This window comes from Vigna unguiculata, chromosome 2, assembly GCF_037176805.1.
Source record: "Vigna unguiculata cultivar grain cowpea cultivar isolate G323 ecotype 2 chromosome 2, ASM3717680v1, whole genome shotgun sequence".
NCBI lineage: Eukaryota > Viridiplantae > Streptophyta > Magnoliopsida > Fabales > Fabaceae > Vigna > Vigna unguiculata.
The window spans coordinates 3,946,110-3,963,316 of NC_140793.1; the positions used below are offsets into that span (position 1 = coordinate 3,946,110).

The 17,207-nt window shown below is 33.0% G+C and overlaps 1 protein-coding gene and 1 pseudogene across 2 annotated transcripts; both read right to left on the bottom strand.

Moving 5' to 3' along the window:
- Positions 1-13,737: 13,737 nt before the first annotated feature.
- LOC114173742 (transcription factor TCP7 pseudogene) lies at positions 13,738-15,202 on the bottom strand (annotated as a pseudogene). Its single transcript, XR_014992976.1, has one exon. The product of XR_014992976.1 is annotated as a transcription factor TCP7 pseudogene (transcript).
- A 380-nt stretch (positions 15,203-15,582) lies between these two features.
- On the bottom strand, positions 15,583-16,853 carry LOC114173741 (peroxidase 5-like). Its single transcript, XM_085669804.1, has 2 exons — positions 16,561-16,853; positions 15,583-16,467 (listed from the first exon to the last, which is right to left on the bottom strand). The coding sequence occupies exons 1-2, from the start codon at positions 16,585-16,587 to the stop codon at positions 15,697-15,699; spliced, it is 798 nt and encodes a 265-aa protein (XP_085525930.1). The 5' UTR covers positions 16,588-16,853; the 3' UTR covers positions 15,583-15,696.
- Positions 16,854-17,207: the final 354 nt, after the last annotated feature.

Here is a 17,207-nt window from a genome sequence, read left to right on the forward strand (position 1 = left end):
TGATAATTTGTAGAGGATTTTTCTGACCTCCACAAAATAACCTCCAGTGAATATTAATTTTTTTGTAGTGATTTAATAAATTTAAAAAAATTTAAAAAAAATCATAAAATAAGGAGTTGACACATGACACATACTTAACACCATTAACACCATACTGAAACAGAATGAGCATAATTATTGTATTTTTAAAAAAATAGACCTAATTAAAATTAAAAAAAATTTGGAACTTATTTAAGATTTTGGTACAAAAAACATGCACGATAGAGTATTTTAACTTTATAACTACCTTATCTAACATTCAAGTAACACTTATGAAAGCTAAAACTTGTTAACATATCCTCAGTCTTCTATCTTTAATTATCATCAAAACATCTTATGCCATTTGAATTTTCTCTTGAAGTTTGAATTTTCTCTTGAAGTTCAACAAAATAAAATGTGAGTGCCACATAGAAGAATAATTATAAAAAATTATCTATATATAATGAAATAGTGTAATTTTTTGGGTGACGAAATATACAAAATACTCACTTCTCCGTGAAAAATGGAAATTATAAAGGAAACATCGTACTCTTATCCTTGTTCACCTATTTTATGTATGAATTATTCAAGTGTCTTCGTAAATTTTCTTTTACTTTTACATTTAAGTTCTCGATAGTTTCTTTTTAGTTAATTAAGAACCTTTTTGTGGTTCTTAATTATTTTAAAAGAAATTTAATTTATTTTCGATAGTATTTATTCTTTTTTAATAACTCATTTTAACCACTTCATGAGTTTGCAATTTTTCTCAACCTTATTCAGACAAAGAAAATTCCAAAATACAAATAAGCTTTATATATTTGTTTCGAAATCCAATCTTGTTCTACTAAAATGAACAAAAAACTATTGAAATGTATTGCTTTTAATAAATTTAATTTATTTTGTATAATATTTATTTCAATAGAATTAAAAATATTTAAGATTTCTAGTATAAATAAAAAATAAGCAATTTATATGTGCTTTTGTGGAATAAAATCCTAATTCAAAACTCCATCGAAATACTACAATTATTAAATAACTTTTTTAATCGCAATAACGTTTTGAAAAAGGGTAAAATAATAATACTGTGTTTTTAATATTAAATAAAATCAAATAATCAATTTTTTTTGTATGTGACAGAATGAAATTTATCTAACTTTTGTTGTTAAAATGAATCTAACCAAAATAACTTGATTTAAAATGGTCGAATTAAGTTTATATAGAAAAATGTTTACATAAGCTTAACTCGATCTATATAAAATTATTCATTTTGGACGACAAATTCAGGAAAATTTTTGTAAACCTCTGTATTTTCGTCCAGCATTCATGAATATAAAATTTTTCATTATCTTTTTGAATTATGTAATTCAAAAATTAATGTTTTTCCTAAAAAAGACTTTCAACTTATATAATATAAAAAATGAAAATGACTTAAGTTGGTGTAACGTCTCATTTAATAGATAAACTTACTTAAACGACACGTCACACAATATAATATGAAGAGCAAAGGTTCAGAGTATAACATCACTCCTATAAGTATCCAAGGTACTTAAAAGAAGACAAGGCACATCATGATGCCAAAACAAAACAAAGTACAAGGATTGACAGTAATCAATTAATACTTAAAAATAAGATGATACATGGGCCATAGCCCTAAATGAAACTCGAAGAAACGGAAATCATCCCGGAGAGGCTTAAGCAGCGGAATCATCATTTCCCTGTTGATCACGAGTAATTCTCGCATCTGCTCACATCAATAAATTGATGATCATCGCAAAGAGATAAGAACCACACACATAACAAATCAAACAAGCAAAAGGGTAAGCTAGAGTAGAAAATGATTTATCATACAGTTACATACAATTTCATATTCCAAGATGCATATGTCAACCAAACATGTTATGACTTGCAAACAATACACTAAGACCCAAGACCCGACTCATCCGGATACATATAATAAGTCGGATTTAGCGGATGCTTGCACTTGTGGTGGCCTTTACTGCTCTACTGAGCTACTCTACCGAGTTAATTGTTACATGTGTTTCATCCCCCCACGCACAAGGTTAGCCCTTAAAGTGTTCCAGACCTTCTGCTACTCTCACAACTAGAGTCAGTATGCTCTATGTGAGACTAACTAACTCTTTAGAGTGTCAGGATGCAATCCTTACCTTGAATCCTTACTAAATTATATAAATGAGGCACCACCATGAACTCCCACTAACAGGGGTCATGGAATTACGTCCTGACCAATTGAGGCACCACCATGAGATCTCACCTAAAGATTCATGGAATTACGCCCTAACCAATGAGGCACCACCACAAAACTATCGTGGAATTACGCCCTAACCACATACAAATCATGTTTCACAATTCAATATAGAATCATTTCTCATGCCAATTCCATGCTACTTTTATAACCAACCTTTTCATACATTTCATATGCCAAATATCATGTTAAACTTATCCATCACAGGCCATAAATCATCTTACACATACATATTCACCCAATTCATGCTTTACAAGATCGATCAATTTAAACATACTGCAAACATCCAAGTATAGAGGGAAAAACAAAACTAAAGGCATCCTCGCCCAAATTCTTGCTTAGGCTGAAGGGTCTCGCTCAGGCAAGAGGGGTCCCTCGCTCAAGCGAGCTCCTTTCGCCTCGGCAAGAGCTCGAAAAGAGAACAGTGGCATTGTTGCGTTCTCTCGCTTAGGCGAGACCTCCTCGCCTGAGCGAGATCAACTCTCGCTCAAACAGGAGCTCGTTGCCTGAGCAACAACTCGCGCAGTACTTGGGAGGAGTTTTTGACACTCTCGCTAAGGCGAGCACCACTCGCTTGGGCGAGGATATCAAATCCCTCCACTGTTCACGCAAGCCAGCACAAAGATTCAACCAGAGAAAATGCATAGTTCATGTTCATATCATTTTAAATACCATACACACTTCAGAAATACGAAATAGACCCAAAAACAAGAAAAGATTGATTTAAAAGAGCAATACCCTAGCTTTGGAAATGGTTAGCAAAGGACTTTGACACCAACTACGGAGCGCAATAGCTCAAGGAACAGATTTAGAAGCTGGGAAAATAGTGGAATAGTAAAGAAACAGGGTTACTATGGAACCCTAAATGGAAATACAAAAATATGCTTTAAGGAGGATAGGTATGAGTAGGGATGTCAAAAAAATCCGTACCTGCGAGTATCCGCGGATAAAACCCACAATGGGTAGGAAATGGATATTAAAAATAGATACTTGCTACCCACGGGTACGAGTATTTTTGATACCCGCATGTTAACGGGGCGGGTATGGGTATCATAGTATTCGTACTCGTGGATACCCGTACCCGTATCATATATATATATATATATATATATATATATATATATATATATATATATATTAGTAAAAAATATTCTGGCATAATTTTTTCTAAGTTACACATCTTGTCTTCTGTCTTCATTCTTCAAACTTCAAGTATTAGTACGTTGTCTTCTTCCAAGTACACCCTTGACATTCTTCTCTTTCCTTTATTTGAAATTGGGCATATACATCAAATCCAATATAAACAATGACGTTTATGGTATGCTTGTTGTCAAATGATGGAATCAAAATAAGAATACTTGGCATGTGGTAATTGAGGTTTATTATTTGTTTATTTTTTAGGAATCAATTGGAAAATTTGGACTTTTTGATCTAAACACTAATTAAAGAATTTTCATTTTGTTGAACGTCATTTTATATTTACTTTTATAATTATTTGGACTTGTATGAACTTTAGTTTATTTGAGCTTTATTTAAAATTTATGATAGTGATGTATTTTATTTTATTTTATTTGAATTTATGATTAAATATTTATTTTTTAAATAATTTCTTAAATACCCGTGGGTATCCGTGGATACCCGCGGATATGAAAAAAATAGGCGGGTACCCGCATAGCGGATACCCGACGGATATGGGTACGGGTACGAGACAGATATTTATCCAGCGGATAGGGAACGGGGGAGATACTACCCGTACCCTACCCACCCCATTGACATCCCTAGGTATGAGCTGGAGAATCACTTACATTGAGTGGGAAAACAAGATCGAGCTTGAGCAAACTCTGTCAAGACTGGGGTTAAATCCTAGTAGAACACAATATTGGGAGAGAATAAGGAAACAAGATGGCTGTTTTTCTGAAAATGAGAAGAATGAGTGGGATTAGGGCAATTTAAGATCCTTGGTCTCCTTTGAATCAGTCCTAGGCCCAACTGATTTGGGAAACCCTTTAAAATAAGGGTATATAAGATAAGTGGACCTTACAGTTGGAGTAGTTAAGAAAAACAATCCAAATTATATATAATTCATAAGTTATGTCTATTATAATATAGAAAAATACTAAAAAAATTTAATTAATATAAGAAAAGAAGATTCCATAAAATTTATTTTATCACTCATGCTTATTTTGTTGACAAGTATTTCAAATATTAGTTTTTTAGTCATTTGGTATTGTTCATTTTCTTTTTTATTTATATTTAATTTGCTGTCACTTGTGCATAAAAATTATTTCACTCTTTTATCTACTTATTTTATTTGTAATCTGATTTTCCCAAAAAAAATATATTTTTATATTATTTTTTCATTCTTAATTATTCTTTTATAATTTATTATTAATTGGTCATTCAATAATTTATTAAATAATAATTTATATTTAAAGTATTAATATTTTTTATAATATTTAATTCTATCCTTTTATGGTATACAATTACTTGATTATTTAATAATTTAAATACTATTTTTATATATAATTTATGATATTTTAATACTATTTTTTTCATTCTTAATTTTTCTTTTATAATTTATAATTAATTTATAATTAATTTATTATTTAATAATTTATTAAAGAATAATTTATATTTAAATTATTAGTTTTTAATAATATTTAATTTTATCCTTTTATGATATATCATTACTTGGTTATTTAATAAAATTAAATTCAGAAAAATACATTTTATTTTAATTTCTTAAAATAATATTAGTTTAAAAAATAATATATATTTATTCATAATACAAATTGTTTACATTATTATAAAAAAATTATTTCCTCAAATAATTATTTTACTCATTTATCCATTTGATTTGTTTTTAATCTGATTTATCATAAAAATATAAATATATTTTGAGACCCTTCTTTTTTTTTTTTTTAATAAGCATTTTAGGTGTGTTAATTCATTTTGGGAAGAACACAACACAAATCGTTTCTTGTTTCCACAATTCAAAACCTATATATTCTCTCCTTGAAAACCTCATTCCAATCTACTTTTCTCTTTGATTAGGGGTTGTTGTTAGACTCACTGTGTAGAACCCTAACAATTCTACCGATCAATTTTCAGAATAGAGTAAGTTTTTTCGACTCTTGTTTCTAAGAGCTTAAATCTATTTTCTTTCTCTTTTTAGGTTTTTCTCTTAGTGCATGTGACTTTTCTTCACTCTCATGAACTTTAGGTGTGTTGGTGAATCCAACTATACCATCAAATCATTAATTTGATGTTCTCTTTGGTGTAAATAGGTATTTTGTGGTGAGCGGGAGTTGTGAAAAGTGGTGAAAAACGTACGAGTACTTTTGAGGTAAGAGGAGTTAATTTTAAATTCTTGTCATGTGTATTGTGTTTTGGCTAGTTATTGTTGTGAAAAAAATATTTTGATTGTTGAATCACATTTGGTGTAAATTGGTTTGGTGTAGGTAATGTGTTTAAATATGAAATTTGTGATATGTGTAGGACTTAGTGTTGAGATGCAAAGTGTTGATTTAATCTCTAAATTTAGTATATTTTGGTTAATTTTGAGTTGAATGGATTGAAATTGATATGTTTATGTGTTAAATGAAGCATGAGATGAATTATTTGGGTGTTAGATACTATTTGAAATGAAGATTTATGTATCTGCATTATGTAAACTTGTTGGTTGATCCCATCGATTGGTGAGCGAGTGCCAAAATCATATTTGACAAAGTGGTTTTCTCGTTAGGCGAGTTGGATTTTCCAACTTTGAGTTATCTTGGAAAAAATGTGATTTATGTTTCGTTAACTATCAAATTGAGCTAAACTTTGGACAACTGTTCCTAGACATATGATTCTTTGTTTTGACCATAGGGGTCTTTGATTTAAGGTCTATAGTTAGAGAATTTTTTCGTGTAAGGTTCCAGTAGTTTTAGTTGTTGACAACTTTAACCTTTGTTGCTTGTTTTGTGCATAACTTTTTCTACAGTTATCTAATTGGGTTGATTTTTTTTGTATTGTATTCTTGATTCAATAATCTTCATTTTGAATGCAAAAACAAAAAGTTTTGGAGTTTTACACAAATTGTTGTTTTATTTCTAAAATTCCAAATATTTTGTTCCTATGTTGTTAAGTTGTCATTTTGTACCATTAAATACTTGTGTTGTAAATGATGAATGGTTGAAGAATAATGTTGTTGTATGTTTAGTGTGATGAGCTAAGTTGTATGGAATAATGTGATGGAAATATTGAATGATGAGAATTGTGATTTATGGAAATATGACATGTTTAAGAGTATAGAATGGATGTAATGTAATGGAGAAATTGAAATTAATGGAATTGTATGTTGCTTGAGGGATGTGCTTCTAAGGAAAAGATCCAAACCTTTATAGTGCCGTGTTATGCATTGGCTAGGGATAAGTGTTGGTCATAAGCTATTCTATACTCTACTTGGTTTACAAACTCACACAAAGTGTTGTGGGCTAGGTAGTGAGAGTTGAAAGAGGTTCTTATAGTGGGATTAGTGGTGGGACCACTAATCTAGCGATGCCATAAGTAACTTACCCTGTCCAAAAGAAATTGATTCATGTTGGTTAGGCCAAGTGGAATCAGGCATTTGCCGCAATCCACTTTATGACATGTGCAAAGTTTCTTTTGGTATGAGTCAATGCATGAATTCGGATAAAGAGTCTAAGAATTTTTTAGATTGTTTGTGATTGAATTAAGTAAGGTTAATTGCATGTTCTATATATTATTGATAGTGGATATCTTATTTATTGAACTTAAAAATTGGTGTAGACTAGAAATTTAATTTCATTAGCTTACCCTTTACTTTGGTTTGTGTATTGTTTATATTCTCCTTTTGCTATGATCACCATATTGGTGGGAGCAGAAGAGCATGCAGAAGGAAGGAATGCTAGAACCTAAAAGAAAGGGAATTTATATATTGTGTAGATAGTATTTTTTCTGTTTCTAACTTAAGTATTATATTACTTGAGCTCTTTTGAAAAACTTTTATATTATGGATTGTATCTACACCAAATGTATATGTTTAATATATGTTCTCCATTTTAGACATGATGCTTGACACTTTAAATTGTAAAGAAACTCTATGAATGGATTATCTTTAATTTGTAGGGTTGTTACATATTTCAACTCTATCATTTAATACTTAATAAATTATTACTTTTTACTTCTTAAAAAATACTATTAATTTCTCAAATTTGAAATCTTTATACCAATCTCCAAAACGTTAATTATGTATAAAATTGAAATTGTTTTATTAATCAATTTAATCCATGGTATGCATTTTTATAAATTAGTTTAAAATTAGTTTATTTTTAAAATAAATTAATAATTACTTATTTTAATGTGTACCCTTAGACATATTTTACCCGTCATGTTTTTTTTCTAGTGTAATTTTAATATATTTATTATTAAAGAATAATTTATATTTAAAATATTAATTCATTTGTTTTATACTATTTTTTATTCTTAATTTTTCTTTTTATAACTTTTAATTATTTGACCATTTAATAAATTATTAAGAATAACTTATATTTAAAGTATTAATTAATTTTTATACTATTTTCTTTTCATTTTAAATTTTATTCCTTTATGATTCTTAATTACTTGGTCACTTAATAAAGTAAAATTTAGATAAAAAATATATTTTACTTCTATATCTTAAAATAATATTATTTATAATACAAATTGTTTACTCTACAATATAAAAAATTCTCTTTAAATAATATTTTATTATTTTATCCATTTGATTTGTTTCTAATATACAAGTGTGTTCATATACAAATTAGACAAATCTAACAATACATATTAAATGAGTTTGTAGATATATTAATTAGACGAGTCTAACATTACATATCAGACAAGTCTTTCCATACACTAATTAGAAAAATATAGCAAAAAAATTACAAAAGATTATCCTTTAGACGAGACTATACAAACAAAAATTAAACGAGTATAACAAAAAATATTAGGTAAGTCATTTCATATGTTGATTAAAGAGTATTACAAAATTATTAGACAAATCTAACAATACATTGATTAAATGAGTGAAGTAAAAAAATTAGACAAGTTTGTAGATGTATTGATTAAACAAATCTAGCAATATATATTAGACAAGTCTAGCAATACATATTAGACAAGTCATTCATATATTGATTAGACAACTCTAACCATTTCATAACAAATTAGATGAACCTATTAATACACATTTGGCAAGTCAATTCATTCACTAATTAGATAAATTTTGCAATACACAATACACAAATTTGTTCAAAATTTATTATATAAGTATAGTGAAAACATTAGATGGATCTAACAATACACATTAGACGAGTTTATCTATATATTGATTAGATGAGTACAACAAAAAACATTAGGTGAGTCATTCCATACATTAATTAATCTACAAATACACATCAGATGAGTATGTTCATATACTAATCAAACAAGTCTTGCAACATATATTAAACGAGTTTATCCATACAATGATTATATAAGTCTAATAATACGTTAGATGAGTTTGTTCATACACATACTAGATGAGTCTATTGATACACATCAGGCGACTCTATCCATTCTCTAATTAGACGAGTCTTATAATATATATTAAAAAAGTTTGTCCATATAATGATTAGACGAATCTAACAATACACATTAGACAGATCATATACTAATCACAAGAGTCTAATAACATATATTAGATGGGTTTGTCAATACACTAATTATACGAATCTAACAATAATATTAGACCAATATTTTCCTACACTTATTCATATTTTAGTGAATCTATATTACATATTTTTGCATATCCTTTATATTTTTACAGAATCTACCTTATTTTTCTACATGTTTTACTCTTTAATTTTTTTACAGAGTCTTCTAATTATATTTTTATAAACATATTTTTATAAATATATTGACTTTCTAAATGTATAAATATTTTTCATTCTTAAGCTTAAAAATAATCTCTTTTAATAAACACAAGAATAAGTATATTTCAAGAAGTCAAATTATTTCTAGATCACTAAATCTAAAAGTATTTTTTTTTTTCAAATTATACAATCCAATCTTTTCTAAAAAAATTAAATTATATAATTCAAAAGTCACTTTTAATTTCTGAAACACACTATCTAAAAGTTATTCTTAACTTTTATATGGCACAATCTGGAATAAAATAATAATTTTAATATTCATGGATACATAATTCTACCTAAACATAATTTAACCAAACCTGGGCATTCATCTTTTATTTTGTGCACATAATTGAAGATATGCACATCTGAGTTACACTATTTTTCCTCTCTTCATTCGATCTTTTCGTTTACGTACCAAAAATGGTGAAAAAATAATCCTTTTTGTCAAAATCATTCTGCTCAACTGCTTGAAATTTTATTAAATAAAAAGAATTCTTAAATCTTGAAAAGCATCTATGTACTTAAAATTATAGGTGGACATGGATTAGATTTTTAATGATCCAATCCACATCCATTTTAGATCCAAATAATTGGATTAGATTTTCAACCCAAATCCATTTTTTAGCAAAATTAGTTTAAAATCCAGATCCAAATATTTGGATCACGATTTAAATCCATTCCAAATATTTGGATCAAGTTCAAAATCCAGAATTCATTTTTTATAAAAGAAATTTAAATTGAATATTCTAAAACTTGTGTCCTTAAGGCCAACATGACTCAGTCCGTACAAGTCGTCAAGAAGGACTCGTCTGAGTCATCAGATCGACCCATCCTAGTCCATCTGAGTCTTCGGGCCCATTCGGGTCTTCAGGCCCGCCTGGCCTGTTCGGGTCTTCTGGCCCGTCTGGCCTGTTCAAATCTTCGACACACCTGGCCCGTTCGGGTCTTTGGCATGCCTGGCCCGTTTGGATCTTCGGGCCCGCTTGGCCCGTGCGGGTCATCAGGCTCACCAGATATTTCTTGGTCGTCGAGCCCGTTCGGGTCATCGGACTCTCCCGAATTTTCCGGGTCATTGGGCCCGATCGACTTGTTCGATTTGTTAAGCCCTCCTAGCCCAATCTCTTATGGTCGTCGGACCTGCTCGGCCCGTACAAGGCATCAAGCAAGGCCTATCCGAGTCTGAATTTAGCCTAGTTTATCTCAACCTTTAGCCTAACTCAACTAAAAATTTAAACTAAAAATTTGAATTGGATTTTTTGGATTATCCATATTTGAAAATCTTGATTTATAGAATGAATATCCAATTCAGAAAATAAAATAGATTGAATTTTTAATAAAATAGATTGAATTAAATAAAAAGTGGATTGGATTAAAAAAATTAGTTTTTTTGTCCACCCCTACTTAAAATTGGCCCTAATTTCAATGATAATGTGGTATGAAATAATTGACCACAAAGACGCACTTATTGGAAAAATAATAAATTAAGAGTTAAATATGTTTTTGCTCCCTCAAGTTTCAGTGAATTTTGAAATCAATCCCTCATCAAAAATTTATACCAATTTAGTCCTTCATCTTTCAAAATGCGTGAATTTAGTCCTTTTAACCAAATTTTGTTAAGTTTATCTGACTTTTCAAACACATTTTATGATAATATTTAAGTTAACATTGAAGTAAAAATGTGTCAAACAGTGTAGGTAATTTAAATACTATAATGAAATACACTCAAAACGTCAATTAAACTTAACAAAATTTGGTTAAAAGGACTAAGTTCCCGCATTTTGAGAGATGAAAGACTAAATTGGTAAAAAATTTTGATAAAGGACTAATTTCAAATTTCGCTGAAACTTAAAGGACCAAAAATATATTCATAAATTAAAAAAAAAAACTTTTTGTGAGAAAATCAAAGACGGTATACCTTTATATTACCACACTTATTTTATACATTTTCGCATAACTCTGAACTTTTTGGATAGTCTTTTCCAGTCGAGTAGAGAGAATTGTAAAACAAATAAGATTAATTTTCATAATAGTTAAAATTTATTAATGCACAAACTAAAGATAAAAACTGATAGAAATTATATGAAAGACTTTTTACAAGTTATTGCACACATGAAAAACAGCAATTCCAATTTTTTCTTAAATTATTTTTCTTAAGAAAATAAAATATACAATCCAAAACACAAATTTATATTTCATGATGTACATTCTAAAAATAATTGTATTTCAAATTATATTTCTTCCAGTTGTAAGTTCTAGAATAAAAAATATTAAAAATCTTAAATAAGAAGGTAAATTTGAAATTTTTAAATTTATAGGAATGCAGGTTGAAAATATGCCGGCGTAGAAAGAAATACCCTTAAACAAACTTTTTAAAACATCAGTGGTCCAAATCAACTAGCCCACGTTTTGTGCCCCCACAAGAATAGGACTTGAACAAGTTACTGTTCTAGTTCAGGGAAAACAATGATTCTAAAGTAGTAGGTAGAGGTGTGCACACAAAGACTCATTTATCCTTCAATTTTACTATTAATTAAAATAGACACATTTGCAAATGCAGTTTTATCCCATCTGAAATTGAAATAATATTTTTATAACCTGCACAATAAAAAATTCATGAATTATCATTATGTATTATTTAATTTATTAATTTGTAAATTATTATCCTCAAACTGGTATGAAGAATTCCAGACAATATTTTTTGTATATAAAATTATGATATCTGAGATAAACCAATCCTTCATAATTCAACAATCATTTATTATTAAATGAAACAATTTATTAAAAGAAAAAATAAAACAAAAACATAGAACCAAATCAAACCCATATTCAAGAAATGAAAAAAAAACTCACTTGAATAATTTAAGATAAAATACATTGATAACACTAACTATTATACTTTCTGATGTAAAAATGTTGCCTTCAAATTCCCTACCATTAATTATCATTCTAAACAAGCTTGATTTTGAATTCTAAATATCCCCAAAATCATAACACAGTTCGTACCTTACTAGTTTCACCTCGTCGTGTAATTTGAGGGACCCATCAATTATTGGAACCTGACCCTTCGGTATTGTGTTTAGCAATAATTTAAAACCTGTCAGCATCGCAAATTTAAATACCCCACCAATAATCCATCTGCATAAAAGTACAAAATTAATAAAAAAAGATGGGCTGGTTTTAGTACTCTTCATCCTTCCGGTTTCCCCTTCACACACACCACCATGGGGGTAACAATCAAAAATATTCACAGCTCAGCTGGGCCCAGAAAACAAATATCATCACCAAAGAGGTGTGAGAAATCAAATTCTTTCATGGACACAATCAAAACATCATCTAGCAAGGAATTATAAACTCAAATGGAATACATCAGCTATTTATGTTAGTAAGAAGATCAGTGATTGGGTTACTTTTTTCTTTTCTCACAAGGGTTTCCACAAAACTGTAGCTAACCTATCAAACTTTATCCAGTGAGTTTTCTTATATGGTGAAAGTAAACTAGGGGTCTCCCTAAATTGATAAGTGATTCAGTTGATACTTGTTTCAAGAGATTTTCTGCATAGTGTGTGTTTTCATTGGAAGGATAAGATGGAGAGAGAAAGGGAAAGGGGGCCAGGGCACCACATGGTTGTTTCAAAGGGAGAGGCAACAAAAGCCAATGACATAGCGACCAGTTTAAATTAGTCATTAATAAGATACAATAATACATCACATGTCAGCCAATGCTGAGTTTTTAAACCACACCTCGAAGACCCAGATTGACTATCCCATGTTGAATTAAGATGCACCACAAAAGATTTTATTTTAATTTAACCAAGTGTGAAATGAAACGTTGAAAATGGTAACCACACACACACGTAGGTTAGATTTCAACACAGGCTGCACCAAACCTTATCTCTCTTAATATACTGAAAAGCCAGAATGCCTCGGTCATGACAGTAGAATAGAAACGCTTTCAAAACACATTCACTTCAAGCAAATCTCCAAATTACCAATCAAAACAGTTTAAAAAACAGAAAGCACAACAAGTAAACCATTAAATTTGAAGCTTTAAAATGGGTAGTAATCATAATAATGTATAGAAAGGAAAAGAACAAGTAAAATGACAATAATAGAAGTTACAGAGAAGTAAACAGATTGGTTTTAGTTCCATGCTAGAAAACACATTATCATTGTTGTCACAAAGATGAAACTAAGAAATGGCTAAGAATTTGAGATAAAAATCTTGAAACAGAGGTCTTACATTGCAGAACCAGACTGTTTTGTTACGATATTAGTGACCCCTGAAACAACCAAGACTGCCTGAAAGTGAAGGACAGAGCAACGTAACATAGTTCACCAATGGCCACTACGGAAGGACCACAGTCCCTCAATCATTCCCAATGACATGAATTCTCAATCAATATTGGAAAGAAAGGATGTCACTCCAAGAAAACGGGAGACACTTGATTGCCAAATACCCATTGTGAAACATAAGTCAGTCAAGTTCAAAACCCATTGTGAAAGTGGAAAACAGAAGCAACAAGAATTTAACATTCATGCATTCATTCATTCACCTTATTGGAGCAAGTAAGAGCAAGAACTGTGTATGTGACATTTTCCACAATAGTAACAAGATTAAATTAATTTTCACTTCATTACACTTGCATCTGCATCAGCATTTGCCTTTGCATCTGCATACCGAATCGATCAAGGTTCTGAAAACCACTTCCAGCCTCAATCCCTAGTTATTCATCATCTCATCATAAACATCATAATCTCTTTCTCTCCTTCCAGAGCAATGATCTAAACAAATTCATCATCTCCTAACAAGTAACCTAAATCAGTTTTCCAAACTAGGAAAACCCTAATCCAATTGAATTCCTCAATTCATGGACTTCTCCACTCAAAAACTACCAAAAATTAGAAAATCCTAACCCTAAAATTGCACTAAGAAGTAAAAATCTCCTCTTCTCCACAACATTCCACACAACAGCAACAGCACCACCAACACGAACAAAGTCACAGCCACAGAAAAACTCAAACACACGCACGCACGCGTAGTACATATATTATTCTATATACGAATTACGAAGAACATAACAGAACCAATCACAGATTTCACAATTCAACGAGGCTCCTCGTCTCGCCGGCCGGAATTTCCATGGCCGCCGGACAACGAGGCGAGCAAATTGAGGTGACCGGGGAGGTAATTTCCGAGCCTCGCCGCGGAGGCTTCTCCCATGGCTGCCTGTTGTTGCTGGTGATGGTGCTGGTGTTGGTGGTGGTGAAACAAGGAATTCTGCGACGAGACCGAAACGAGTTCCGGCGGCGCCGCGGCTGCGGCCGCGGCGGCGAAGCTCCAGACCTGGCTGAAGTCAGGACGCGGAGGGAGCGCCCAGAGCGCGGGCGGTGTGGGCGGCGCGACGAGCGAAACGGCCTCGTCCTTTGAAACGGCGTCGGTGTCGTCGGGGCGAATGCGCTTGCCGAGGATGAAAGGCGTTGGGGGAGGGAGAAGCGGTTTGTGATCGGAGACTGTGGAGAACGTGGCCGGTGTGGTGCCGGTGCCGGTGGCGGCGATGATGGAGGGCTCGGCCTGGCGGAGGAGCCACTCGATGGTCTGGCCGTCGGACTTGTGACCTAGCTCACGCGTGAGCTGGAACACGCGCGCCGCGCATATGATCGGCATGCGAATGCGCCGTCCGCGGCCGTCGACTTTGCTGTGACGGTCCTTGGACGGAGGTTTCTTAACTGCCAGCGCCGCAGCCTGCGTGGTGGTGGCGGCGGCGGTGGTGGCGCTTCTCTGGTTGGAGTCGACGACTGCGTTTGCGTCGTTAGTGGTGACGCCGTTAGTGGGTCCGTCAGAGTTGGACATGATGGTGGGAATTGGATTAGGGCGTGTTTGGTTGCGGCGCGAGAGAAGAAGAATAAGAATAAGGGGTTTTGGTTTGGGTTTGACGTTGAGAACTGAAGCGAAGTGAATTGAAGGAGAGAGTAATGATTGAGCCAGAAACAGGAGGTGGTGGAGACTGAAGAGGGGCACATGGGGACTGGGCCCCACACTCCAAACTCCTCTTTCTCCTCTCTAACACACTGGGACCCATTCACTTTCCGTACTTCTTCGTTAGAGACTTCAACTTTCTTTCCCTTTCTTTTGTTCTATTATCCACTCTTCTTTTGCCACCTCTCCTTCCTCCAACATCTAACTAACGCCTCATTATTCTCTTCAAAATTCACCTGTCACACAATTCCGGACATCTTTTTGCTTTCTTCACCCCCCCCTCTCTTACTTTCTACCATTTCTCAACACTTAGAATCAAAATCATGTAAGAATCAATTAGCATCCTTTTAGAGGGGTTTTCAATTTGTAATCAAACAAGTTTTACCAAATTCAATCAACAACAACCAACCTTTTTTTTTTCTCCAATATATAAAAACATATAAACAAAGAATTCAATGAATTGATCAAGTTTTCCTTAAGTACAGTAGGTGTGAGTGAGTTAATTAATTAACAAAGCTGCAATGCTTCCTGATCTCGCCACTGGAGCCAGTGAGCACTTCTATGGAACCCATTTGCACCATTGCCTTGGCAAACTTCTCAGACCAGCTTGCACCGTTGTTTGCATTGCTCACGACCATGTCCCTTGTGGACTGTGTGGTGAACAGCGTCTGATCCGATGTCAACAGGCCACGGTGGTTCATCAATCCCTCGTAGTATTTGCTGTCCAAACGAACCGGAGTGGAAGGGTCAAGAGAGAGTGTTGGGTCTGAGGTAGCAAGCGGTGCAGGGCACTTGGTCTTCAACGTTTCAGCGTAGGAAGAGTCCATGGAGGGATCTTGCATGAACGTGTCATTGAAAGAGTACAAGCGCTTCGAGAAGGCTGAACAGTGCGACACACCAATAGAATGAGCTCCTGAAAGTGTCACCATTTCGTCTGCAGTCAAACCCTTCTGTGCAAATCTACTCACCAGTTCATCGGCACTCGAGGTTGGTGCAGGTAGATTCTGCGCCACTTCGTCGGCGATAGAGACACGACCGTCTCTGCGTCCTGATGGAACATCATAGTTTATGCCACCAACTTTGGAAGCACTGTCTCGTGCTGCAAAGGCCAAAATGTCAGCACATGATACTGTGTTGGGGCATGCAGCCTCCAACTGGGTCTTGGCCTCGTCAATCACCTCGAACCCACGTAAGCTTGGGTTGTTGGCAAGATGGTCTCTTTCCGCTATTGGGTTACCCGGGGTAGATGCTAGCAACACAGAACCCTCACAGCCCTGAACAAAAAGTACGCAACAGTGAAATTCACAGTCTTTAATATGCAACCAGAAACTGAAACTATTGAATACAGTCAAATGAAGTGAAGTTACCCTAACAAAGCAGTCATGGAAATGCATCCTAATGAGACCAGCAGCTATACCAGGTTTTCAGAAACGCCTTTGTTTACCGCATTTCTCACTATTTCCTCCGCAGATGGACATGTGGAGGTGTAGAAACCCACTTTCAGAGATGCTGAGGCCATTGATGGAACAGAAACTAGAATAAGAACCAAAGTTGAAATCATTTGAAGGAAACGTGGAGTGTCAATATCCATCGCTGAGAAGCTTATATTAGCAATATATGATTGAAAAGTTTGCAAGTTAAGGAGACGACAAAATGAAGAGTTGTGTTGTGTATATATTTTGTTGAGTAAGGTGAAGGAAATGCATTTATAGGTTGTTTTGAAAGAGGTGATTGAGATGAAGGCGTGTCTCTGAAAGTTGAATTGAAGTGGTCATGTCTGCGGTTGAACTCTTCTGTATTCTCTTCTTCAGCCTCAAGTTTTTTTAATGTTTTGACCAATAGCAGAAGACGGAAGCATAGTTGAAGTGTGATGAAAATAGCAGCTTCATTAACTAAGTCAACGGAGAATTTGTCATGCTTTTGGTGGCTTCATGCATCTATCATGTGGAATTTAAATACTACAATAGGATGAAAAGTGTTCACATTTTGATAGCCACTGGCCACTGCATGGTGC

Bases quoted from the DNA above. Each gene is read 5' to 3' on its own strand.
- LOC114173741 (XM_085669804.1), bottom strand. From the start codon at position 16,587: ATGCATTTCCATGACTGCTTTGTTAGG. The intron at 16,468-16,560 runs GTAACTTCACTT...CTTTTTGTTCAG, and splicing joins TCCATGACTGCTTTGTTAGG to GGCTGTGAGGGTTCTGTGTT.